At 41.5% G+C, this 25,807-nt stretch overlaps 2 protein-coding genes across 2 annotated transcripts in view; one reads left to right on the top strand and one right to left on the bottom strand.

Annotated features, from left to right (window-relative positions):
* The window catches only part of ankrd52a (ankyrin repeat domain 52a), a 34,056-nt gene extending 17,334 nt beyond the window's left edge, over window positions 1–16,722 (bottom strand). Inside the window, exons 1-15 of the mRNA XM_042090276.1 lie at window positions 16,503–16,722; window positions 12,640–12,723; window positions 9,450–9,528; window positions 9,050–9,120; window positions 8,508–8,708; window positions 6,493–6,580; window positions 6,167–6,309; window positions 5,532–5,744; window positions 3,896–3,974; window positions 2,793–2,907; window positions 2,468–2,550; window positions 2,185–2,302; window positions 1,121–1,189; window positions 860–1,000; window positions 442–501 (exon numbers count right to left, since the gene is read on the bottom strand). Coding sequence (XP_041946210.1) covers window positions 442–501; window positions 860–1,000; window positions 1,121–1,189; window positions 2,185–2,302; window positions 2,468–2,550; window positions 2,793–2,907; window positions 3,896–3,974; window positions 5,532–5,744; window positions 6,167–6,309; window positions 6,493–6,580; window positions 8,508–8,708; window positions 9,050–9,120; window positions 9,450–9,528; window positions 12,640–12,723; window positions 16,503–16,529 — 1,571 coding nt within the window. The 5' untranslated portion in view covers window positions 16,530–16,722. The remainder of the gene's footprint in view (window positions 1–441; window positions 502–859; window positions 1,001–1,120; window positions 1,190–2,184; window positions 2,303–2,467; window positions 2,551–2,792; window positions 2,908–3,895; window positions 3,975–5,531; window positions 5,745–6,166; window positions 6,310–6,492; window positions 6,581–8,507; window positions 8,709–9,049; window positions 9,121–9,449; window positions 9,529–12,639; window positions 12,724–16,502) is intronic.
* A 400-nt stretch (window positions 16,723–17,122) lies between these two features.
* On the top strand, window positions 17,123–24,564 carry coq10a (coenzyme Q10A). Its single transcript, XM_042090285.1, has 6 exons — window positions 17,123–17,137; window positions 17,690–17,832; window positions 18,649–18,795; window positions 20,173–20,365; window positions 21,817–21,918; window positions 23,010–24,564. The coding sequence occupies exons 2-6, from the start codon at window positions 17,699–17,701 to the stop codon at window positions 23,175–23,177; spliced, it is 744 nt and encodes a 247-aa protein (XP_041946219.1). The 5' UTR covers window positions 17,123–17,137; window positions 17,690–17,698; the 3' UTR covers window positions 23,178–24,564.
* The last annotated feature ends 1,243 nt before the right edge of the window (window positions 24,565–25,807 follow it).

Raw genomic sequence — 25,807 nt, 5'->3', positions numbered from 1 at the left:
AAATAACAAGAATACACACAAGACATATAATGATAAAAACAAACTTGTATAAAGTCCATGTGACTAGGCTAGGGTTAGGCTTAGAAATAATCTTTTGAATAACTATGCTTGTTAAGTATAAGTATAAGTGTGTATATATACTCTTTTGATCCCGTGAGGGAAATTTGGTCTCTGCATTTATCCCAATCCGTGAATTAGTGAAACACACTCAGCACACAGTGAACACACAGTGAGGTGAAGCACACACTAATCCCAGCGCAGTGAGCTGCCTGCAACAACAGCGGCGCTCGGGGAGCAGTGAGGGGTTAGGCGCCTTGCTCAAGGGCACTTCAGCCGTGCCTACTGGTTGGGGTTCGATCCGGCAACCCTCCGGTAACAAGTCCAAAGTGCTAACCAGTAGGGCACGGCAGCCCACAAATAGTTCCTAAGGGTGACACTCACAGCAGGCCTTCTTTATCCCTCTCTTCAGTCTGGTTCTCAGCAGAGTAATGGCGGTCCACTCTGAAAATCCAAACACATTCATCAAGTAAAGCTGTAGAGCATTAAAAAGTAATCTGCACACACACACACACTAACTTATACTTTCTCCTGTATACATTTTTCATCACTCAAAAACAATAAATGATCGATACAAACAATATCTGAATGTACTCTGAGTTCTAGCTATGGTTCATATTCAACACTCACAGTAACTTCATAATTACACTGAAAACTACATTATCCAATGCATGGCCAGGGGCCACCTGCAATGCCTTCATGGACCACCAGTGGGCCACGGACACGTTGGTTGAAAATCCCTGTTGTAGAGAGTGTGTTTGTGCAGGGAGTCAAACGTGACAACGTATGGCTAAGTGCGTACCTGCGGAAGGTCTGGGATGCAGCAGCAAAGTGCAAAGGGCCACAGCCTTTTAGGTCCAGCTCATTGACCTCTGCCCCTGCACTCACTAGCGCCACCACACACTGGTAGTTGCCATTAGCAGCCGCATAGTGCAAAGGAGTCCTGGGGGAGGGGGGGTGGGGGTGGGGTTGTGGAAAGGAAAGAGATGATTGGGTGTACTGGCAATGCAGGGATCAATATGAACATGTTTATTACAGAAAATCAAATATGACTGGATCTTACCTTCCCAATTTGTCCTTTTTACTCAAGTCAGCACCACTGCTCAACAGCAAATTAAGACATTCAACATTCCTGTGAAGAGAACACTCATCAATTGCAAATATTCTACAACACAAATCAGATGCATTCTAAAGAGCATCAGATATTATTTCTGATTCAGGCCTAAGCATTTTAATAACCATTTTTAAAATCCATACAAACATGGCATGCTAAGGGTTTAAGACTAGCAGACTGACTTTACAACATCTTTTATTTTGGTGTAACTAACAACTGAAACACTGTGACGAACCATTTCTTTCTTTGCAACAAGCCAATATATTTTCAGTTGTGGAAAATATCAGTTGCAGGCTCAGAGATGTAGCAGGGTGACATGAGTAGACAGCTAAAGTAACAATTTCAAGTTTAAGTGAACTGGCTTTGTGAGATTAAAATCTGATTTTATGTGGATAATCCAAAATTCCACATTCCATCCATATTTTTGAGTTTGAGTAGAATGTGCACATACTGGAAAAGCCTGCTAATGGCTCCAGCTGGACAAGAGGGGGGGGGGGGGGGGGGGGTGTAAAAGATCAAGGGTGAAGTGTGAACGCTAGGGTAAGTATGTTAGGCTCTAGGCTCTGGGACAAAAATACCCAAGAGAAGTGAGAAGTGGGGCTTTCTTTAGCCCCCAGACTTAGCAGCATGTAGGCAGGTCCTATGGTCACATGAGCAACACAGGAGGGTGACATAGCTCCTAGCTTGCGGTTACCAAGTTACCAGAACAAAACAAGCAGGTTAGACACGGTCGCTCATTTGTCTTAGCAACGCATCTCACACCACCATCACTCTAAATGGTTTTTAGAGTGATGGTAGTCAGCCGGTCACATTGCTTAGTATTGGCATAAAATAGACCCGTAGCCTATTCTCACTCCTTGTAGTTGCCCATCGACAAGTAACAAAGCATTTTACTTAATTTGCCAGTTCTAACTGGCGATGAATGGAAACTGCTCGTTTCTAGCCTCTCTCCATTCTCTCCCATGTGACCACGAGGATAAGCTCTGGGACAGAAAGCTGTGAGGTCTCCTTACCCCCCAGACGCAGCAGCGTGTAGGCAGGTCCTCCCCAGGCTGTCTGGGGTGTTTATATCGAACCCCGCTGACAGCACATGCTCGTTACTCAGCGACGACACAATGCTGTACAGTTGACCTGCTCGCCACCGCAACAGAGGAAGAACAGGATATGACAACGCAACAGAGGAAGCATGAACAGGATATGACAACGTTAAAATGACTCTGACACCAAGAGATCCAGAGCAATTACCTAAAGGTCAGAGAACATACATATTCTATGTTACATAATGATGCATCTCACCTGAGGAAAGTAACTTTCGACAACAGTCTGAGAACCCGTAGAGCACAGCCAGGTGCAGCGGAAACATACCATGGATCCCTTGCCTGCAGGCCCAGAGGAAGACAAATGAACAAGGAGGCACACAGTGTGCACCTTCAATACCGGGTATCTATTGATGTGGGAGGACCATCCACTCATTCTCTCTCTATTACCAATCCAAAAGCTTTATGATGACTACCGTTAGCACCGTTGCCATATTAGAACCGAGTTTCGGTGCCCAACCCAAGCGCACAAACACACACAGACACACACACACACACAGACACACACAGACACACACACTCACCTGGCTGTGTCAGCCCCGTTGGTCATGAGAGTGCTGATGAGGAGCTCGTGGCCATGCTTAGCAGCTACATGAAGAGGAGTATTGCCATATTTATCCACACAGTCTATCTCCCCACCTGCACCAGGACAAGAGGAGAGGAGAGGACAGGAGAGGACAGGAGAGGAGAAAGGAGAGGGGAGAGGAGGGGAGAGGAGAGGAGGGGAGGGGAGGGGAGGTGAGAGGAGAGGAGGGGAGATGAGGGGAGATGAGGGGAGATGAGGGGAGATGAGGGGAGATGAGGGGAGAGGAGGGGAGAGGAGGGGAGAGGAGGGGAGAGGAGAGGAGAAAGGAGCGGTGTGAGAGGACAGAGAAAGAGATTTAATCCATGTACAAGAAACCAGTCGTTTGAGTCTAATTATGATATAGCTATATAGCAATATAGCTCCCTTGAAAGGTTTTTTTTATTTTGTGTGCAACGTTTCAAGCCCCTGGCTCTTCCTCAGGCTACAAACAAATGTTTCACAATGCACCATCATAAATCCCCCCGTCCTCACTCACACATGAATCACATAGGACAGGGGCGGGCAAACTGCGGTTCAATCGCCGAGCATTTAATTTGGTTATCAGGTTGCTCGCTATTTTCTTCCTGCGATAGGGACGACGTTGGTTAGCTTTACTGCAAACTGCTTTTCACTCTCCTTAGAGAATGTTTACAATGTCAATGTCAAAACATCATGTTACCGGCCAATTTTCAAAACCCAAAACCCAATGTGGCCCTTGAGCCAAAAAGTTTGCCCACCCCTGACATAGGACAATCAAGCCAACACTCCATACATTCAATTTACATAGCACTGATAAAAAGTACTACATTATCTTACCATTTTACATAGCACTGATAAAAAGTACTACATTATCTTACCAATTTACATAGCACTGATAAAAAGTACTACATTATCTTACCAATTTACATAGCACTGATAAAAAGTACTACATTATCTTACCATTTTACATAGCACTGATAAAAAGTACTACATTATCTTACCATTTTACATAGCACTGATAAAAAGTACTACATTATCTTACCAATTTACATAGCACTGATAAAAAGTACTACATTATCTTACCATTTTGAATAAGGATCTGGGAGCGTGTGAATCGCCCATGGATGGCAGCCATGTGCAAGGGGCTCTTCCCTTCTTTGCTCTAATAAAGAACAGCAGAGAAAGAGTGGACTTGTTCAAAACACACTTGTTATTCACATGGCAAAATCGGCATGCACAGAAGGCAATTCGAAAACATCAGGTTCCCACACCATTCGAGAAAGAAAACACCTTTTCAAGGGTCCTTACTGAGGATTTGAGGGACAGAAGTGTTTAACTGAACACACAAATACCCCTGTCCACTGATCTCTCTGTTCTTGGCAGGCGCTGATGCTAACCAGCGCTAGGCCAGTCACAATAACTATTTTTTCTGTCCCCTCTTTGTACGGTGTAATTTTAGACCATTTTATGCTAGCCACACACTACTGCAATTGCAGGCACTCTCACCACCCGCAACTGCATGTTTTTGTTCCTAGCTCAGAAACATTTCAGATAAGTTTGTTCACTTAAGATAGTTTTATTGCCATGTTTCTTTGTTCCTATCAGAGACAGAAAACAGACAGGCTATGTATGAGAACTATTTATGTATGTGTATGCAAGCTTTCAACTACTAGCTCTGGTCAAAAGACATAATCTATGATAATTATTCTTTTAGCAGAGATTTGCATGCAAAGGGACACATATACATCCCAGGAACTATTAGCCTGGTAAACCAGACCCTGGAATCTTTCAGATTAAGGGTCTGGCCACGAGTAATGAAAATGGCCCAATTCGAGGGGCGGCACCAAGCATGCATTTGAAACTCTCACTGCACGCAGTTGGATAACGTTACGACCAATCACAACAATTCATCAGTGTCAGTCATCAGTGTAGCTCGCCTTTGTTCCGCCTACACCGATTTGATTGGTCCCTCTCGCTCGAGAGATAGAAGAAATTTGGATCATTGCTCATGGCCAGAGTATCTTGCGGGCACAATTCAAATTGTGCTCTCGCGAGAACTCTGGATTTCCAGGGTAAGGAACTATTGCAAAACACTGAAAAAATGAGAAGTTGTTTATTTCACTTATCAGCGAATTTTAGCTAATTAGATTATAGTAACAAGCTCGGTAGTGATTACTATTTAGATTGAGAAGTAAACCAGTTACGGAGAGGGACAGAGAAAACTAATAAGATTTATACAAAAACGGTCTTTGCTGTAGATTTGTGGGACACAGAGATACTATTCTAAACACTGATATGATGGGTGTTGCAGCTTGTGCTGCTGGGAGATATATCTGCAAAAGCTAAAGTATATCGGACTCTGAGACACACGACTGGATGGCCGAACAGCATGGCCGTATCTGCAAAAGTACACCTTCAGGCCTTTAGGTCAGTCATTGCAACATTTTAGGACACAAACACAAATCTACAACAAATACGTTGAAAATGTGAATGTAAACGCAACATTTGGGCCATACTGACGTCTGCAAAAGTTATTTTTGATAACTTTGGAATCAATAATGCAATTATGGTGACAGGCCTAACTAGTGCTAATGGTATATGTTAAAGGATGAATTACAAAAAGAAAACAAAGAAAATCAACAGGGAGGCTGTTCTGGCTTTGCCTTATATTGCTTCATTCATATTGAATAACTGTTTGGCTGCACGACAGGCAACTGACCTGCATGTTGACGTCAGCTCCATTGTTGACGAGCAGCTCGAGGCACAAGGCCCCATTGGTCGAGACGGCAGCAAGGTGCAGGGGCGTGCAGCCACGGTGGTTGGGCTGGTTGACGTTGGCGCCGCGGTTCACCAGCTCGTTAGCCACTGCCTCCTGACCCGTGTAGCATGCCATGTGCAGTGCTGTGTTGCCAAAGGTGTTTGGCTCATCAATCTGCCACAGAGAGCAGTAGAGGAGAGAGTGAGGCAGATACCAGTGAAAGATGGAAAACACTGTTAACAATTCACAATCTCCATCTGAAGAAATGTAATGAGATCAGTGATTATTCAGTCAAGAAATGTACACTTATTATACATTTATTTAATTTAAATGAATGCACAAAGTTAAAATGTATGAATCACAAGTGTGAGCAAGTGCATGCTATTGGGCTGCACAAACGTGTTCTGAGCTAGCTATCTACTCTAGTGAGGTTTGCTGCACCATTATGCATGCCACTATTCAACCACCTTTACTGAAAGAGCCCAGCTGAATCAACTGCAGTGCAGATTATAAACCGCAACTGAGACGTCCAGCAGATATTATCGGATCTTTTACAATATGTGGAAACAGGAGTGTGAGGATGAAGACAGTGATACCTCTGCCCCAAGCCGCAGCAGGTACTTGACCACGTCGATCTGTCCGCTGGCTGACGCCGCATGCAGAGGGGTGTAGCCCCGCTTGTCCCGGCAAGAAACATCGGCGCTACGAGACACCAGCAGCTTGACAACCTCCAGATGCCCTGGACGGGTGAGGACATGGAAAGAATTAGTTTCAAATTCCAAAGCGATGGACCGTTTTTGTATGTGTTGGCAGATATATTCAATTGAACTGATCTCTTAATGGAGCAGACACGATCCCAGCATAACAAACACACCACAGTAACTATGGCTTGTGGCAGAGGGCAGCGTGTTGGCCAACTCACCCAGGTAGGCGGCCCAGTGGACGGCCTGACGCTCCTTCTTGTCACTGGCACTCAGGTTGGCCCCGTGGTTCAGGAGCAAGTTCACCATCTAACCAAAACAAAGCACATTGCATTCATTACCACGACACACTGATGTTGCTCATATTTCACAACAGAAAAGCTATGGCGATCTTGCTGTAGATAAGGAAATAAGGAAAGAAATTACAAAAGTGAAAGTAAAAGTAATTGAGTAAAACACAGTGGCTAGACTCATTGAGTCATATGTGGTCTGGCCAAAGTTCTGGCATCGGTTGAGAGCAAATGTATCCACTGCCTTTTTTCTAATAAAACAGCCACCACTAGAAGAACTAGATAAAGATAAACCACAATGGGAATGGCCTTATGCAGAGAAGATCAGCATAAAGGAATGGTGGGGAAATTGGTAGATGGGTTCACGTTATAGGGGTTGGATTTTGAATCCATACTTCTGCACAAAACCGAAAAGTTTTGGAATCTGGAGGTAAGGTTATCCAAGAATTTGTCAGTCACTGATGTTGTCTGAAGTGATGCACCAATCTGACTTCTTCGGTCCCGATATGGATAGCTGGGCTTTGGGCATCAACCAATACTGAGTACCAATCCAATCCAATAACAGCATCTAATGAGTGTTTAACACCCCTCCGAACATTGCCTTTGCAGAAGTAGCCGTGGAATGTTGCGCAGCGAGTGTGAAATACCTCTTAACCGCTGACCCTTTGTTTTTAGCTCCTTGACCTAATGCTATGTTAACTTATTGAATGCCAAGCTGTTTTCGGAAGCTTTGTCCTGGAGTGCCAGCAATCTAGACCATTGTTGATGATTTTTGTACAGCCACAGCATATTCGGTGTTATAGCTATGAACACATACAATGGCTCGTTTGAAAGGTGAGACTTTAAGCTCTCAGTGGGTGCAAACCGTGTATTTCTACACGCCTCTGTTCCTGAGAAATCCCAAGCTAAACAGTGTCTAGTTTTCATAAATTTTTTTTTTCTAGAAATGGAGATATAATGTCTTTCATGAAATATGAAGTGTTGCCTGTAAAGTTTCCGGGAAGTGACCTGGCGAGACTGCCACCTAGTGATAGACCCACGAAAATGGCCTGGTTTTGAGCTGACGTGCATGCGTCACTGATTCGACCCAAAGCGGCAACCGAGTTATGATAAAATGTCCAGATTGTGCGTTTTCATGAGTTTTCGATCGTCATATATTTCATTTCCATTCATCACAGAGTTCCCAAAATTACATAAGGTGTGTTAAAGTGTCTAGTTTCGTAATAAAAAAAAAAAAAAGCTAAAAACGTAATATTACGTTTTTGGCACTCAACGCATGGGAAGGAAAAACGTAATATTACGTTTTTGGCACTCAATGAGTTAAGAGTCCACTGGCGCACTGCTGACACAGGTAGTGCGTGCACATAGACATATAACAACATAGAATTGCTTTAAGCTATACATAGCTATTTGGGCCAAAATCAGACTCGTATCAGTATCAGACAAGTGGAATCCCTAAATTGTTTCTTACACACATTTTGTGAATTGATTGAGAAACTGCGAACCACATGGATCACCCGAGAACACTTTAATGGTAGACTCGTTAAAGCTACCAATGTACACTGCTGTTGTGGAATGCATTGTAAAGCATCATTGCACAGATTGTGGTATATAGGGATCAATTTCATCACAGAAGATTTTAGCAATAAAGGGTGCCGGTGCAACACCATAAAGAGGTACCAGAAATAAATACAATTTTCATGAGGGCAAAGGAAAAAAACAGCAAGGAAAATCTCCTGTGCCTGACGTTATCAGAAATGTCCAAAGTCATATGTATAATTATCTATTTTTCTTTTATTATCTTACAAGGCCTAGTCAACTGCTGGATTCTGGCACAGTGATTGGGAACTTTGAGCCCTGTAAAAACCACTACTTTTCATGTGGGCAGAGACGATTAGTGTTATGGGTCACGTGTTTTTGTTATGGGTCACGTGCTGTCGGCTGACCTCAGAGTGTCCACTGTGTACGGCGTGGTGCAGGGCGGTGCGTCCAGAGCGGTCGGCCACGTTTAAGCTGCTGAGCTGCGGCAGCAGCATCTCGGCGCAGCGCGTGGCCTTGTTGGCAGCCGCCACATGCAGTGGTGTCTGCCACAGCTTGTCCCGTGCATTCACTTCTGCTCCCTGCCGCAGCAGAACCCCCACGGCCCTCTGGGAAATGGAGGCACAAGAGAGATTTGCTTGGTAACACGCTCAAACAAAGACACATACAGAACTCTCTGAGTCATAGTGCTTGATCTTTTGCTAGGAATTCTCCAAAAATTCTAAACTTTCACAGTTTTTTCAATTTCTAAAGACCCCCACTTGTGTATTTTTTTTGTTGGGAATTTGACCGTTGATATTCATTGTGCATTATTGACATTTTATGCATCAATAAGTATAAGCAAGACTTTTCAAGACTTTCACCCAAAGTTATATACTTCTCAAGGTCTGGAAAACATTTTGTAATTCATTTGTAATTCTGTACTGCTCCTGTTCCTGGTGACACTTACTTCATTTCTGGCGGCAGACGCCCGGTGAAGAGGGGTCAGCCAGCCTTGGTCCTTGGCGTTGACACTAGCACCTGGGAAAGAATGACCACAAAAGAAGCATAGTGTTGGTCATACTAAACACAATGGAAGCGCATGTACAGTTAGTAACCCATAATTATTCATACCATTGGCAAATTTGGATTTAATCAAATTTCTTATTTAACCAAGAAAAGACAGAAATGTTTTTTACATTTATATTTCCAGCATAATGTACTGCATTTTGTCTTGAATTTATTTTCAAACTGAGGAAGGCTATTGGTATCAATATAGATCAAAATTTAGCATGGGTATGAATAATTTGGGGCTTAACTGCATGGTATGTAGCATGACCAACTTGACCACGGTCAGAGCATCAGCCTACCTGACTTGATGAGGAGGTCCAGGATATGAACATCTCCCATACAGGCTGCAGCATGCAGGGGGGTGCGGCGCTCTTGGTCCTGCACAAACAGAGAGCACAGCCATTTCAGTCCCAGGGCTTTCATTTACGCCGCTACCGTCCAGTTTACACGCTACCTTTCAACCGCCCATCTACTACTTTGATTAATTGTGGACGGGTTAAATGGTGACGCAGTGGCTAACGTTAACTAGCATTGTTATCTAAAGGGAGAGAGATGATATCAGTACGGAGCTCTGGTTTTTCCTTTTTTTTTTAACCCTGGGAATACACAATGGACCATAATTTAAATTATGAACAATGTGACATCAGTCTGACAACTGATGACCCTCACCCTGGCCAAATTCCAACATTTGCATTCTGATCTGGATCCAGATGACCGTGTAAGAGTGTAAGAGTACCAAAATATAGTACATACAAATTGAGTACATCAGTACTTTTTAAATTGTGTTCGAGCAGACACACACACACAGAGGGGGTGGATGGACCCGATTACAATACCACCCATTATAATATTAACTAAATGTTACAGCAGCCTTTCTTTGCTCTTCCGCCCCTCTTTCTGCTGCTCCACCCAGGCTGAGCTACACCTGGCTGCCAGGTGAGGTGCACCTGACACTATGTGGATCACTGGGTGATCAAGCAGCAGTTGTGGCTGAGGGAGAGGCTTCCATCTAGGCAAAATAATTACAGTTTTCTTACGTACAGTTTTCATGACTGTAGTTTCACTGGATCTAAACAAACCTTCGAAGTGGCATCTATAGCATTGCATGTGGACATGTGGCATCATTTCTACCTCACAAATATCTTGATTTGATGATTAAATGTAGGCTATAGCCGTTTAAACATGGAAGCAGTTTAGAAACGTGGAAGCAACAAGGAAGCAGCTTAGCCACATAATACAGATTCCATGTCAGGTGTAATACTAATATTTTACGTCTCAAAGACTGGCAGCTATTATGGGAGAAGCTTTTTTTTTACCTCAAAAGTAAAGCCAAGTAACGTCAGTAAATGTAAGGATTTTAAACGCAGGCAGTGAAATGCAGGAGGAAACCCATGCTAAAATAAAAATTATTTTAGCATGGGTTTCGTAGTGACACATTTGATTTTGTTGGTATGAATGTGTTGCAGTATATGATTCCTACAGTGTAAAAAAAAATAATGTCATAGAACCGTTGTAATATTATTTAAATCCATCACTGTGGTCGCCACTATATATGGTTACATTGATTTGTTTAGATCCAGTGAAATTGCTACCTTGGCAATGCCACGTCATGGCTTCGGTACTCTATCAAAGTTTGTTTGTTAAAGTCTTGCATTCAATACATATGAAATATAAACATACAATGCATAAAAGAACACCAAATAGGCTTAAAGGAAACTTCATGAGCATCATGAGTACCTGACTTCAGGTTGAGTAAGTGGCTTTCGCATCCCAGGCACAGCCAGCCTGAAACTATTTGTTGCCAAAAGATCAATCTCATTAAGCTACCTAGTCTGACTACTGGTCAGTGTGAGAAGAGTGTGCTACTCAGTTCAGGGAAGGGACAGTTTCGGGATACGGTTTCACTTGATGAGGGTGCAATTTCCTCACAATGTCCGACTTCAGAAAACTCTCCTGAAGAACGTGTTACAATAATCGACTCATCATTGACTTTTAAATGGACTGGATGTCAAATCATGGCATTACGCCACTAACCAGTAACAAAGTCATTTAGTGGCGACTAGTTTGTGAAATAGGCAACCTCACAATTCATCATGGCACAAGACTTGCCCAATAATACAGTATGTGCAGAATACGGTTCACTGAGGTTCTTTTAATATTTAGCCTAATATTTTAACACATTACTTAGAAATTACATGCAATTGAAACAAAAAAAAACATGAAAAAAATGTCTGCATGGTCTTGTCACCCATACAAAAATAGTCAGTTTCTTTCCCTCAGTTGGGATTAATTTGTGTGAATCTTTGTGGTGCCTGTATCTGTGTGAGTGAAACAGGTGAGTGTGAGTGTAATTGGCAGAAGGATGTATGAAAACACGGAATTGCAAGAGCAGATCTGCTAATCCTGTCAGCAAGCAGTTGGGCAGATTAGAGTTAAGGGATCAGAGAGCCAAGAGGTCAGGAGAGACAGAGCTTTGGAAATGTGAACACATTGGACTACCATCCCTACTTGGCAACATGCCTGCACTTGTAAATGCTCGCTGGCTGGCTTGCTCGCTGGCTGGCTAGCTAGCTAGCCCACTCCCCTCAGGTTTAACACACAGTGTCCAGGCTAGCTTCTTAAAGGGATGGTCCGGTGTATGCACAACTTAGGATCAATTTATGGATGATAACAGGTTCAAACTTTCATTTGGGAGCAAAATTACGCTATTCAGAAAAGTTTTGAGCTATCGTGTCTTGTTTTCATGAGTTTTGATCGTTGTCTGCATTAGCAACTAAATGGCTTATAGCCTGTAGCAGCTTAGAGCCACATCAAAATAAATCACTATTTTCAAACCAGACAAGTCTTAAAATAGCTTTACACTTCGGTGATGGTGTAGAGAGGGTCCCTATAAAGAAATCTAAGTATTGTAAACTTACAACACAGAGAGGTTATAACAAGGACTGTTTCTGAAGGCAGCACATTGCCTTACTTCATGTTCCGGTAGCGTCAAATCAGTGGGCACATCTGACTTTTGCAGCATTGTGAAGATCTGAACGTGATGCATGTTTGTACTGTAAGATTCAGGCAGATATGCACAGCACTGCAAGATGGCACAACGGTGTAGGGCTGCTCGATTATGGCAAAAATAATCATGATGATTTTGTTCAATATTGAGATAACCATTATTAAACACGATTACTCAGTGATTTGGAACTATCATCCATTTTCAAAACTTACATGTTTTACATTTTTATGCCTAGACATCATATGGGTTTTGAATCCTATGAAAATGGCTGGGTATGAAAAGGGTGAAGGGTATGGATGAAAATGCGGCAACAATCACCCAGGGCCCTGAGCTCAATAAACACTCACAGAAGGAGTCTGCCATTGTTAGAAATCAGTCCTGCTTGCAAAATGCAACATCTGAGGCGCTCAACAACATACAGCAGCTCTGCAAACACAACGACACAAACAAAAGGCAGAAAAATCCCAAGATCATTCTCTTACCAGTGCATTGACTTCATCTTTCTTGTGCAACAAAAACTTCACTTCTTCTACATTTCGGCTAAATATAGCCTGGACCAGAGGTGTCTGAAAGAAACAAGAGCAGAATTATAATTAGGCGGTTTGTACATCGGAAGCTACCTGTTAGCCAGGTGAGAGAAATCCAAAACAACTCAGCCGGAACACTTTTCAGGCCACAGCACTGATGACCAGACCGTTTTCCTGCTGTGTAATGTTTCGTTAATTTACACAACACTAGAGAGAAAGGAGTTATCCCAGTATTCAGCTCTTCAGATACAGAGGGGGCAGGCTGCTTAAATCAGACTGAAAGAAGGGAGGCATTCATGGAGGCTGGGGTGTGGTTATCCATGTCGTTACCAACACTGCTAAGGGAAAGAGGTTGAGATTTGCATGGCTAAAATAAAATGCTGGGCTTTACAACTTTACAATTCAGATTTTACAAAAAAAAAAAAATGGTCTGGTTTAATACGTTCTGCTTATGCTATACTCACTCTACTTATCCTTGAAATGGTAACTTTATGAGCAAACCTTGTACCCACTAATAGGGATGGACAATATAGGGCGATGCAGATGATATATGACAATACATCACATGGTATTGGGTGTAATAACTCTATAAATGACTGTGAATCATACCATTCACCACTATTGTTTTGGTCACATGACAGTCTTGAGAGCCATGCACAAACACTGATCCAATATAAAAACAAAATCTAACCATTAGCAATGAATTCTTTCTCCTTGCCTACAGTTTGAACTCTGCCTACTGTCATGCTTGTTTTACTCCACATATGAGCAGGCCACATAGCATGTACCACATAGCATTGTAACACCCTACAGGTTAGCATAGCATGTACCACATACCATTGTAACACCCCTACAGGTTAGCAGGCTAGCAAGCCTTTAATTAGTCTAATGTCAACTTTACTACAGTTGGTACGTGGACGGGTTTTAAATGCCTTTTCAATAGATTGCCATTTTCTTTTTGTTAAAACACATGCCATCCACTTCAAAGACGTTAACTTTTGTTGTGAAATGGCTTCTGGGTCAAGATCAACAGCGCAGTTGTGTCCCAAGTTATTGCCAGGCTATAAGGTTATGGTGTTTAGCTATTGCTAGGCTATAAGGTTATGGTGTTTAGCTAACAAGGCTAGTTGAAAGAAAAACGAAAAGAAAAAAGGCATGCACCTACTAGTTTGCTGTCCTATCAGATCACAGTGGCTTGAATGTAAGCTACACAGCATCTTGAATTTCCCCTTGGGGATCAATAAAGTATCCATCTATCTATCTATCTATCTATCTATCTATCGGTATAATGTTTAATTGACTAACAACAGTGTTGTTGCAATAAAGAGCATACAACTTTATGATGGCAATTTCATTCAATAAAGCTACTATTATGGGTAATGGGAGTTATGGGAATTCCCACAAAAGGCGACGATACATTACCATTGCGATATATGGACCAGAGTATATTATTGTGATTCTTTTACGCATACTTAATCATGTGCACTGGGAGTCTCTATAGTCATCCTATCTTGGTAAAATTGTTCATGTCTGACTTCCTTTACAAGTTACACATAATGGATGAGATAATCTGAGAACCAATGTGATCAGAGATAGAATGTGCAAAAATAAAATCACAGTATATGTATTTTGATGCTATCATACTAGCCTGCACTGTTTTTCCCCCACCCACCATAAAATTACATACTGGGGGGATATCCTGCAATATTGTTTTAACGAATATTATGAAAAAGTATTCAGCAGAATTCTGCAGACATTTGTTGAGACTTCTGATGTAGGCTAGCTATGATACTACAAAGCCATAATCAGGAAATGTTTTCCTCTATGTCCTGGAGGCCTCATTAAAGCGATGGTTCGGAGTAATTTCACCCTAGGGTCCTTTGCACCATGACCCCGAGCCAAACACCCTCCCAGAGCCTGTTTTCCCATGGTCGAACCCTGGTCGACCCAGTCGTAATGGTACCAACTTTTATCTCGTAAATTACCCCACTAATAATGCCCTGAATTGTACGAAACTTCTACAGTAGTACAACTATGTTCTTTACTCATACAATGAGGCATTGAGACGTTTGTAAATACACCAGGAGTTTATTTAAATAACACTTGCCTGAGGGATGCTACTATCTGCTGCGCCGACGTTACTTCCGTGATTTGGGAAAAGCCCGTAAAAGTCCAGGCAGGAAGCATGCATAAGGATGTAGATCCAGGAATGCACTAATATTTTTTTCGTAGTACCAGTTTGCAACAATTATTAGTTAACACTAAGTTGTAAACACTTCGGAAAAAATATTTTTAAAAACTGGATATACCAAAAAACGTTGATGTAATCGCTTCCTGTAACGTCGACGCAGCGGTATCAGAGAGGGTTAAAGCGGAGCTAGTAATCAAGGATGTTTGGCGGTATAGTAGGAGATGTAAACGGGCTCTGTTTCGACAGGTTCTGGGAGGGTGTTTGGCTCGGGGTCATGGTGCAAAGGACCCTAGGGTGAACTTACTCCGAACCATCGCTTTAACATGTCTGTAGCTACCAACTGCAACTGTCTGTATCTCTTGCTCTGCTTACAATTTCATCTAGAAATAGAGCAATTCGTGGTGCAACATGACAGTAATCATAGTGCATTATCGTACATACATGGAAAAGCAATTGGGAATATTAAAATGTACAAGACAAATCTAAATCTACTTGACACACATCACATCCGGAATAGCAATATTCATATAAATCATATAAATTCTGCTCGAACTAACGGTGTATCTGAACTAGCAAGACTACGAACTCAGTTGTTTAGTCATGCAATAAATTAAGGGGGGAATCTCAACTGGCGATAACAGTCACTCGTGCAGTATTTGTTACCTGGCGCTACGTTCAGCAACCATTGTCATATCCATGTTCACACCAGCATAAATCAACCCCAAGGTGGTAATGTCGCTAACCCTAATACTGCGTGACATTATAAAAGAGCTCGTACGCTTGGAATAGCACATGAACGAAGTCAAATTACAAATGTAGCTACCTAACGTGATATCGCTACCGCTAGACAAGGTAGTGTACGTTAATGTTAACGCTGAAATGTAACGTTATTCGTTCAGTCTGAGCCTCAAAAGATCAGCAGACAACGTTTCAAATAACCAATTCTTCAACGTTAACCGTGCAAATAATTGTAGAAGTCACTGATCTACTAAAATCTACGTTTGCTGATCTGGCTGTCGGATATTCTTGCTGCAAAATGTGTTTAAATTGCTTTATACATTCTGTGTTAGCTATCTAAGTTAGCTGACCATCTACTGGCAAAAACTGAAACTGGCGCTAATGTTAGCTGACGTTGTTGAGCGTCGCAGATTCATTGACTCTGCAATCCAAATTAGAAAATCTTAATTAGAGCACATTCATTAGAACCCATTGCAGAATTTAAGTGTAGATGGGAATAACTGCGTGTTTCGGAGTACATTTAAATGCAAGTATGCAGTTTAGCTAGATAGCAAGCTCATCGGGGCGTGCTACGAAGCACGGTAACATTAGCACCATGTCGTAGTTCAATACGACACTAACTTACAATGCAAATTATAGCTGCCCATCCGAGATACCAAGTTGTTCTGCAATTTATGCTTTTTTCGCCATCAGACTTACACTACTAAGTAGATCACGGCAGTTCGTTCAAAACGCATAGCTTTATTACACGGATCATGAGGCCAGTTAGCTAGATTAGGCCCTGTAACGCTATAGTAGCTAGCAATCAAACCCGCCCTCATTTGGAAAACGGGATAAAGAAAGCAGCGATATGTAACCTTAGCTTGCTAACATTAGCTATTTGACCTACCTGGTCGGTTATATTTAGTATTCCCATCTCCCTTGGTCAGTCAGGGCGAAGCTCCTTCATTAGGATTGGGTAGAGAGGTAACAGGGATATTTTTGTTTGATTATGATAATTTTAGGGGAAGGGATAGCTCTGTGTCCGTGTGTGGTTCGGCGTTGTTTATTGCTCTGATAGACAGGCAGTGCGTTGAGCTGTATCCACCTACAGGAACGGCGGCGGCAGTACGGCATTGAAAGGATGAGGAAACAGCGACACGTGGTGGTGGTTGTGGGGTAACGCTAGATAATTTCTAATCACACGGCTTTACATTTTTCCATCAAACAAAGACATGACTGGCACAAGAACTATTTTGTAAACCTTTATCAATTTTTTTCTTTTTTGGGGGGGGTAAGTGCAGGAGAGTGCCGACCGATAAAGGTAATGAAAATTTCCTTCCCAGCCAAGTACAGCGTTTGCCGTTATTGTACATTTCCCTATACAATATTATGCGAAAAAATGTAAAAATAGGTCATTCTCATGAGAATAATCAGAACTCTGGTGCCTAGGTTTCTTTTCTCGCGATAGTTTGATATGACGTGTGGCGCTCCATGACGACCCTCTGCTAAGCTAAGCTACATTTCCCTGCAATGACAGGAACAGTAAGACACTAACGTTTAACACATAAGAACCAGCACTGTACGCTTGAGTTGACCTGTTACATAATACAACTTTACTTGCAAATCCTTTGGGATAGCAGGTGGTCTTGTTTGGATTACAAAACCATAGGACGGAGAAAATGCTGTCGGGTAACCTCTGTTATAACCAGAGACGGTTAATGGATGTTTGTTAACGTGAAACGAGCTAATGTCAGTTGGCAGCTAACTAGCTGGTCAGCGTTAGTTTATCAAACCTGTTTAAAGTGTGCATGCTGCTTGGCAGTTACTTTCAGACATACTTAGTACATGTCCAACAAATGCTTTCCTGGTCGAATATGTGGCTAGTTTATTTAACGTGACGAATCGCAGTGTAACTAGATAACAGTTGCTTGTTAACCACCACCGGTTGACCCCGAAGGCAGCTGTACCTAACCAGCGACAATTAGCTAAGATATCACCAGAGTTTGGCCAACTGGCAAGCTAGTCTAGCTGTAAGTTAACATTACAGCAAGCTAACTTTACTTGAAACATTACTAGACATTATTGTTGGGTCAGCTCTGCTAGATGGCTGTTTCTCTAGCCGCTCGTCGGCTACCGATGGGAGTACGAACATTCAGTGATTTTATAGAAATTGTGACACTTGGCTCGACCCATTCCACATCTGTAACCTCAAGGGTACTACGGAAACAACCAATCAGGTGAGCGACATGTAATTGTTAAATAATGGTCGAAAACCTAGAAAACTACCCTGTCGTTTGCCCCTTATTTGTAAATGTGAACCATCCATTAACGGTAACGTTACACACATCATAGCGAATATTATCAAAGTAGTTCTAGCCTAACTGTCAGCTCTACGTTACATCTCTACGTTAACTTACATCTGTTAACTGTTAATTCACACAATTTAGGTAACATTAACTTCAACGTTAAATGTTTCCTTTCGTCCTAAAACAGAGCTAACAGGTATTGTTGCTTGGCTTCTTGAAAGAATCATACATAGTTTTATGTTATAAAATAACGTTATACGTTATGTAAACGTTACGTTATGTTTGTTCTGTGTAGTTTTCTTGTGCACCAACAACCTAGGTTTCGACAAGTTAAGGGACTAAACTTACAAAAGTCTAGTTCGCGAGATTTGATATACGTATTCATAAGGCATTATACAATTTGTTTTACAACAAGGGTTGTATTTTTAGCAATATATCAGTTATTTTTCAGTTGGCCTAAACATGGTCACTTAAAAGTGATCCTTTATGAATACAGGGTGGCATTATCTCCCAAATCCTGATAACTGGTGTGGGTTTGGTTGATGTGTAATTGTCTATATTTACCACACAGCACAGTCTGTCTATGGTATTTACCACACAGCACAGTCTGTCTATGGATCCATCTATTCCAAACACACCTCACCAATTCATTATTTTCTATTTAGGGGTAATCTCGGTCTAATGCCTGTGTCTCCTGTACAGTATAGTGGTTTAAGGTAAAGCCATGGTCTCCTCCTCCCCTGTCAGGTACCTAGCATCATGTGGCATCCTTATGACAAGACACCCCAGATTGTGGTACCATTTTGACAGAAACCCAGCACCCATACCTTCAAGCCGAACCTTCATCAGTCTGACCAATAAAAGGAAACAGTACTCAGAACGCAGAATTATTGGGTAAGTAGGCTACCACTTCAGTGTACTCCAGGAACCCTCAATGTGTTCTTTGTATCCCTGTGGCAAGTATTACAGATCAGTTTAATGAAAATATTCCTCATAAGCTAAATACGTTTTATTTAGCTAATTAAGCTCATTTTCTGACAGGGTTTTATTAACAATTATGTCTCCTGAAATCTGAGAGGTCTGAAGGTATATCATTAAAGCCTATCTGACATGTATTCTGTGAGTTACTGGGAGCCAGTGCAGGGACTTAAGTATGGGAGTGATAGACCTATGGTCAGATCTTTTGGTTTTCGTAAGAACCCTCACTAATGCATTTTGTCTTAATGGTCTTTTTTGGGAAGGCCTGTAGAAAGTCCATTCAGTGCAGTAGTCAACTGTACTGGAAATAAAAGCATGGATTAAGTTTGATCTGATTTGAAACATTTTCCCATTGAAAAAAGATGAAAACTCATTCCATTTGTTAGGTTGGAAAAGTTCAGGATCTACTTGTGAAGGGGGAATTGTTTACTTTTCTCAATGGCTGAGAATAGCACAGGAGTTTTGTTTATGTTTCTGCTGATATTAGAGAAAAAAAGACTGTCTTGCCTTGCATACTTTAGAGTTATGTGCTGAGCATTCTTTTATGGATTTGATAGTAGAGCTGAAGTTTATTTTTGTGCCATTTTCTCACAGTCTTCATATATTCATTTGTAAGAAGTTTAACCCATGGGTTTTGGTTACATAGTCCCATTACTATTCAAAACACTATGTCATCCATAGTATGTATGTACCATTGTTTTAAATTATAATGGTCCAGTAACTCATCTACTGCCCTGATTGTTGACATGGCATCTCTGAAAGCAGCACCTCAAAGAGAGCACATGTGTGATCATTGATAATTCACTTTCCTCCCCTCATACATCTGTGACACTGTGTACATCTGTGACACACCGATTGAAGCCGTGTGTGGAGGGCATGAGCTCTTCTGAAACGTCAGTTACCATGGCCCTAAAAATTAAGGCAGAAAAAGAACAACTTTTAAACACCTTACAACTGTTACATAGCTTTATTTATTCTGCTTTTAAGGTAACTGCTAATACACTGCACATATTTATATTTAATGTATACTACTCTAAACCACCTTCTGTAAATCAACTGTATACTACTGTCTACACTGCACTATATTTATTGTCCTGTTTATGCACCATCTACCTATGCTTTGTACATCACATTGCACTTTTCTGCTTTTTTTGCACTTCTGGTTAGACACAAACTGCATTTCGTTGTCTTTGTACTTGTACTCTGCACAATGACAATAAAGTTGAATCTAATCTAATCTAATCTAATCTAATCTAAAACTGTTGATTTAAGTATTTTCCTTCCTTCCCCCAGCTTTTCCATGCAGGAGATGTACGAGGTGGTGTCCAATGTGGATGACTATAAGCATTTCGTCCCCTGGTGCAAGAAGTCCCAGACCATTATGAAGAGGGCCGGTCACGCTAAGGCCCAGCTTGAGGTGGGGTTCCCTCCTGTAGTGGAGAGATACACATCGATGATCACTAATGTCCGGCCTCACCTGGTCAAGGTACGCATTGCACATGCTGAAAGTTGTTCAGCAACCACCACCATGCTTCAACACTGTTCCTCACATATTTAGGGTTCACAATTTAAACTGTTAAACTTTCGAGAAAATGCAAATTGTTGCCGGCAGATTTATCAGTTTGAAGTCCCGCTTTTCTTAGTCTAATTGTTGCTACAGCTGTCAAACATCGCAGAATCTTTCTCTTTGCCATTGGGATCTGCAGAACATAGGTACAGGTGCAGAACACAAACAAATGATGTTTACAGTACCCTTCTTTAATATCACAGAAAGGCTTCCTTTCTGTAATATTAAGGTAACTGGTTTACAGACAGTATTGCCTATGGACCCTTTCAAGAGAGTTCCATTATCAGCATCATAGTTGGCCCCACAAGGCTTCCATTTTAACATTCCATATGAGGAAGTAGATTGGGGCCCAAATAGAACGTTCAAGCATTGTTTTTGTTTTTATTGTTGAAAGGGTCTATAGTAGTTTGCGTCTGTTGGAACCATAGCCTGTATCGTCAACCCGTGATAACTAGTCAGTAAACACTAACAAAGTTACAGTAATGATAGCTAGCTAGCTAAAATAGTTATCTCTAAGTCGTAATGCTGGGTTTATACCCATCATTCCTAGTGACTTTAGACATCTCTTAAACACTACAACACAACTAAAATCAATAATTTAGCCTAAATCAATACATTGTATGCTTGTGTACATGTAGTATTCTAGACTTTACTATCATGACAACAAAAATGTCCCATAATTGGGAGTGACATACCTGGATCACGGAAACTGTCGTCAAATCATGTATTTAGTAAAGTTTTAGCAAGTGTCTGTGAGACAAGACATCCGACTGGTAGGGTGCCAAGCTTTCACGGTACATCTTATTTTGACAGAAAGTTACACTATCTCCAGGCAGTTTGTCTCTGGGTTGATGTTTTGCTTTAGGAATTTTTAAAAAATACTTTTCAAAATTGTGTACATCCTTGATACAGGCTACTAGAGAAGCATGTATGTCATCAAAGTCACGATACTACCAAATTTCTAGGAGGAGTTGCATTCCAAATAAGATGTAAGAACCACTTCCCAGAGAACAGTATTGTGGCCATATGATCCATTCACTTGATCGTAATAAAACTACCGATCCGATTAGAATTTTATTCGGAATGAAAGGGGTGGTGTATTCCGTTTCCACAGCCATGTATATGGTCAATTGGGTTGCCCGCTGTAGCTTCTCAAGCAAAAGCAAAACAGCAACGGCTATTCCGATCAAAGATTCTAGAGCGCTTGGGAGCACCTGATCAGAGTAGAACTTACCTCTTGTAAACAAACGGCACGCAATTTTCATTCGGAGTAGTTTAATTAGAATGACAAAAACAAAAAAACCTGTTCATGTAAACGCGGCTAATGTTGGAAGTAAATAATGTCCACGTTACTTTTTTCCCCTATGTAGGCTATATGTTCAGATGGCAAACTCTTCAACCACCTGGAGACTATATGGAGATTCAGTCCGGGTATTCCTGGGTATCCCCGAACGTGCACAGTTGACTTCTCTGTAAGTGCAGGCCTGTGTCATTAATAAGATGTTTCCAAGAATTTTGTGATTGGCTGATAGAATCAAGAATTTTGTGACTGGCTGATAGAATCATTACATTTTTACATTAAACATTTTGCATTTAAACACAGCAAACGTTATTCCTCAGCTCCATGTGCAATTCTACACAATCTCACGTGAAAGAATGGTTTGCAACAAGCTGTGAAAGCAGTGATATTTTTGCAGAGATGTTTTCTGCATTGTATGATCAGGATCAGGTTTATGTGGCCAAGTGAGTCAGTGGAGAACAGTCATTGTGTGCACTAATGTGTCTTTCCATTTGTCTCGTAAGTCCCCCACCCGAGTTGGAAAGTGTAAATTACCCAGCTTTCTTGCGGCATTTCATGGAGGCACGCCCCTTTACCGGAGTTCTTGAGGGTACCCCGTGGTGGCCGTACGACCTTACGACAAACATCCACCCCATAGACGCCCATAGTTGAGATGAGATGACCTGTATTTTCTTTGTATTTGTACTGTGTTGGTCATTTTAATGTCGATTCAATGCTCTTACACACTAGATTACATTGCTGCTTCAATCCGGTCACCAATTCATGCATTGCACGGTCTTGCTGTATGTGCAATACAATGTAACAATTTGTTTTCCAGCCGGTTTGCTAAAGAGGCTACATGTAGCACAAAACAATAACAATGACTAGCCTGATAATGCCCCTCGTGGCTCGAGAGAAACGCGACAGCACTTTTTGAAATTGAAATAGGTGAAATTCAGTTACTAAAAAACGTTTTTATTATTAATTCACATTGACCATACCCAACAAGGGAGAATGAGGGACGTGTTCTTGTGCGTGTTCTAGACAAATGTCCAGCACTAACGAGACAGCTGCTGCCCTGGTGGCATCCATGTTCTTCCCAAAAAGACTACAAACCCCAGCGTTCGCGCTAGCAACTCAATCGTACGGGTGGGCGTACGAGACTAATGGAAAGCCCAATAACTCACTTGGTCAAATATACCTGATTCTGCTTTCTATATCAGATAATTCTATTCTGAATTGAATTCTGCTCTGATAGTCTGAACTTGTACTCTGGTTGCCTAGATCTCCTTCGAGTTCCGCTCCTTGCTTCACTCGCAGCTGGCTACCATGTTCTTTGACGAAGTCGTCAAGCAGATGGTGGCCGCCTTCGAGAACCGCTGTGGCAAGATCTACGGCCCCGAGACCCGCATCCCCCGAGAGCTCATGTTCCACGAGGTGCACCAAACGTGAGCTCTGCACTGGGACCTACAGCAGAGTGTGTGTGTGTGTGTGTGTGTGTGTGTGTGTGGATGCTTTGGGGTTGGAGGTTCTGTAAATGGTTCTTGCCTATCTGCATCACGCCACCAGTCGGCTACAGCTGCGAACACTAGCGAAGTGACTGGATCACGTTTTTCCTGCAAAGAGATCCTGCAAGCTCGGTGCTGACTACCTGGTCTGACAAGGTCCATCACCCTCCAGGGGTGCCATTCTGTAGCTTACATGCTCGCTTGTAATTTAGCTGTTCTATTTATTGAAGCAGACACAAACTTTTGAGACACATTGAAAGAGGTCTGAATATATATATATATATAATACAGAGAACCTTTTTTTAGTCACACACACATTTTGGGGTGTTTGCTGGGTTTCAGTTTTAGGCATGCATTGAACAATGGACATTTATTGGACACTTTGTGTTCAATGTGGGCTTTTAAATTTTAACATTAAACTTAATGTCATGGGTAATGTGCCTATTTTTACTTGGACTTGAAGGAAGTAGAGTGAAGAGGCTTATAAAGACAAAAGTGCAATAACTTCACCTAAGCTGAATCACTCTCTTCTCCACACATATTGGTCTGATATAGTTAATTTGTGAGGATTTTGTTCTACCTTGTGGCCCAATTCTTTATTGCACAATTCAGTGTAAGCTGTGAGGAACTTATCCCTTAAAGGATTCACAAGCATTGAGTATGGATCCAGAACAGATTAAGTATACAATTAAAAAGAACATTTCACACATATTATACTGTTTTTCATCTACACTGGGTGCTTTTTATTGTTTTAATTTAGATAATCATAATATATTATTTAACAGAAATATAACACTTTGTAAAAGTTGAAAGATTCTGTATTTTTATTCAACTTGAAAAAAAGTCTCAACACGTCGTACAAGACTGTGTTCAGCCTGCTTGTGTAAAAGGTCACATACTTCTCTCCACATAGTCAAGTTACAGACAGAGCAGTAGTGTGAAAATGTGTGATTTTGGTTGCTTTTATTCTGCATGGCCAGAGTGTTAAAACAGTTTGAGAGAATTTTAAAACCTGCTTCTATTTTTGCCAGTTTGCTGCAGAAAGGCCGTGTGTGAGTGTGCGTGAGTGTTTGTGCGTGCATGTGTGTGTGAGAGAAAGAGAGAAATTCTATATTTTATCTTAAGTCACTGTTCTTTGTGTGTCTTCCTGTGGTACTCTAAAAGAAATGGTGTTATATGTATCCTTCCTGTATGAGTCTTAGATGTTTTGTCTTTTGGGGTTGAAAAGGTAACTCATTATCTGATCTATTATCAGGTTTGAGTAATGTGACGTGACAGGTGCCATGAATGGTGATGATGCGCTGCTAATAAAGATGATTGTGTTTCATGAATTTGGTCATTACATAGAGGTATAAGTGTATATATACTCTTTTGATCCCGTGAGGGAAATTTGGTCTCTGCATTTATCCCAATCCGTGAATTAGTGAAACACACTCAGCACACAGTGAACACACAGTGAGGTGAAGCACACACTAATCCCGGCGCAGTGAGCTGCCTGCAACAACAGCGGTGCTCGGGGAGCAGTGAGGGGTTAGGTGCCTTGCTCAAGGGCACTTCAGCCGTGCCTACTGGTCGGGACAACCCTCCAGTCACAAGTCCGAAGCACTAACCAGTAGGCCACGGCTGCCCCCGGTGAAGGTCATGTTAAGAATGAAAGATATTGGAGTAAGTTTAATGTTCTGTGCATTACAGGCATGCTAAAGTAGACATTTTCTCATATGGATGAGCATTCTTAATCCAGCTCATGGACCTTGGTTGTCCTGTGTGTCTTATTTATTGTCTTTTATTTAGCATGACCTGTTCTGTTGAGCTGCCTTATCTGTTTAGTATATAAACTGTAGGCTATGAGGTGTGTTTTTTCTACCACTATGTTCAACCCCTTTTTTATGTTTTTAAAGTCCTACCATTCAATCTGGCCTGTCCTTGATTGAATATAACAGATAGGTGTCGATATGAAACATCACATTGCTCTTTCCTGCCATGTGTTTCATGCTCTTCTTTCACCTCAGAGGTACACATCAGAATATCGTGTAGCACCCAAGCTATGTGTATGCCTATTTAAAGAGTTTGAAAGTAACTGGATTCTACTAGAGGCATGATGAGACCTATTTATAGCATAAGAGGGAGGGAGAGTGGAAGACAGCAATGGCAATAGGTATTGTCAAACTTTGGGAGCCATTCACACCACTCATGCTTTTTAAGAGCAGTACACAAGCTCAATAACTCACTGTCACAGTTGTAAGAGGTGTTCACAGGAAACATTTCAAGCTCTTCCATTTGTTTCCTATAAACAGTTTTAACTAAACAACAGTCTTACAGTGATGTGAAGATAAGTCAGAACCAAGCAGTGGGCGTGAGTGTGTGTGTGTGTCTGTCTCTCTGATAAATTTGGTCATCCTGATTTGCATCGTAGGATGTATTTGACAGATTATGAAGTCTTAGAAAAAATTGCTCCCTGGCAGACTCCAACTTGATGTACTAAAATGTGATGACTTACTGTAGGCTAACAGATGTCATTCAAAGGCAAACTTGCGATGCTCAATCTAATACACATTATTACCCTGTCAGATATAT

The sequence above is a fragment of the Alosa sapidissima genome, chromosome 4 (genome assembly GCF_018492685.1).
Source record: "Alosa sapidissima isolate fAloSap1 chromosome 4, fAloSap1.pri, whole genome shotgun sequence".
NCBI lineage: Eukaryota > Metazoa > Chordata > Actinopteri > Clupeiformes > Clupeidae > Alosa > Alosa sapidissima.
The sequence above is the reverse complement of the archived record's forward strand: the minus strand, read 5'-3'. Positions and strand labels throughout refer to the sequence as shown.

What these genes read in the sequence shown, in the direction of transcription:
- coq10a (XM_042090285.1), top strand. Translation starts at nt 17,699, where the DNA reads ATGGCTGTTTCTCTAGCCGCTCGTCGGCTACCGATGGGAGTACGAACA. An exon ending in TCCGGCCTCACCTGGTCAAG is followed by an intron (nt 20,366 to 21,816) that starts GTACGCATTGCA and finishes TCCCCTATGTAG; the next exon opens with GCTATATGTTCAGATGGCAA. An exon ending in CGTGCACAGTTGACTTCTCT is followed by an intron (nt 21,919 to 23,009) that starts GTAAGTGCAGGC and finishes CTGGTTGCCTAG; the next exon opens with ATCTCCTTCGAGTTCCGCTC.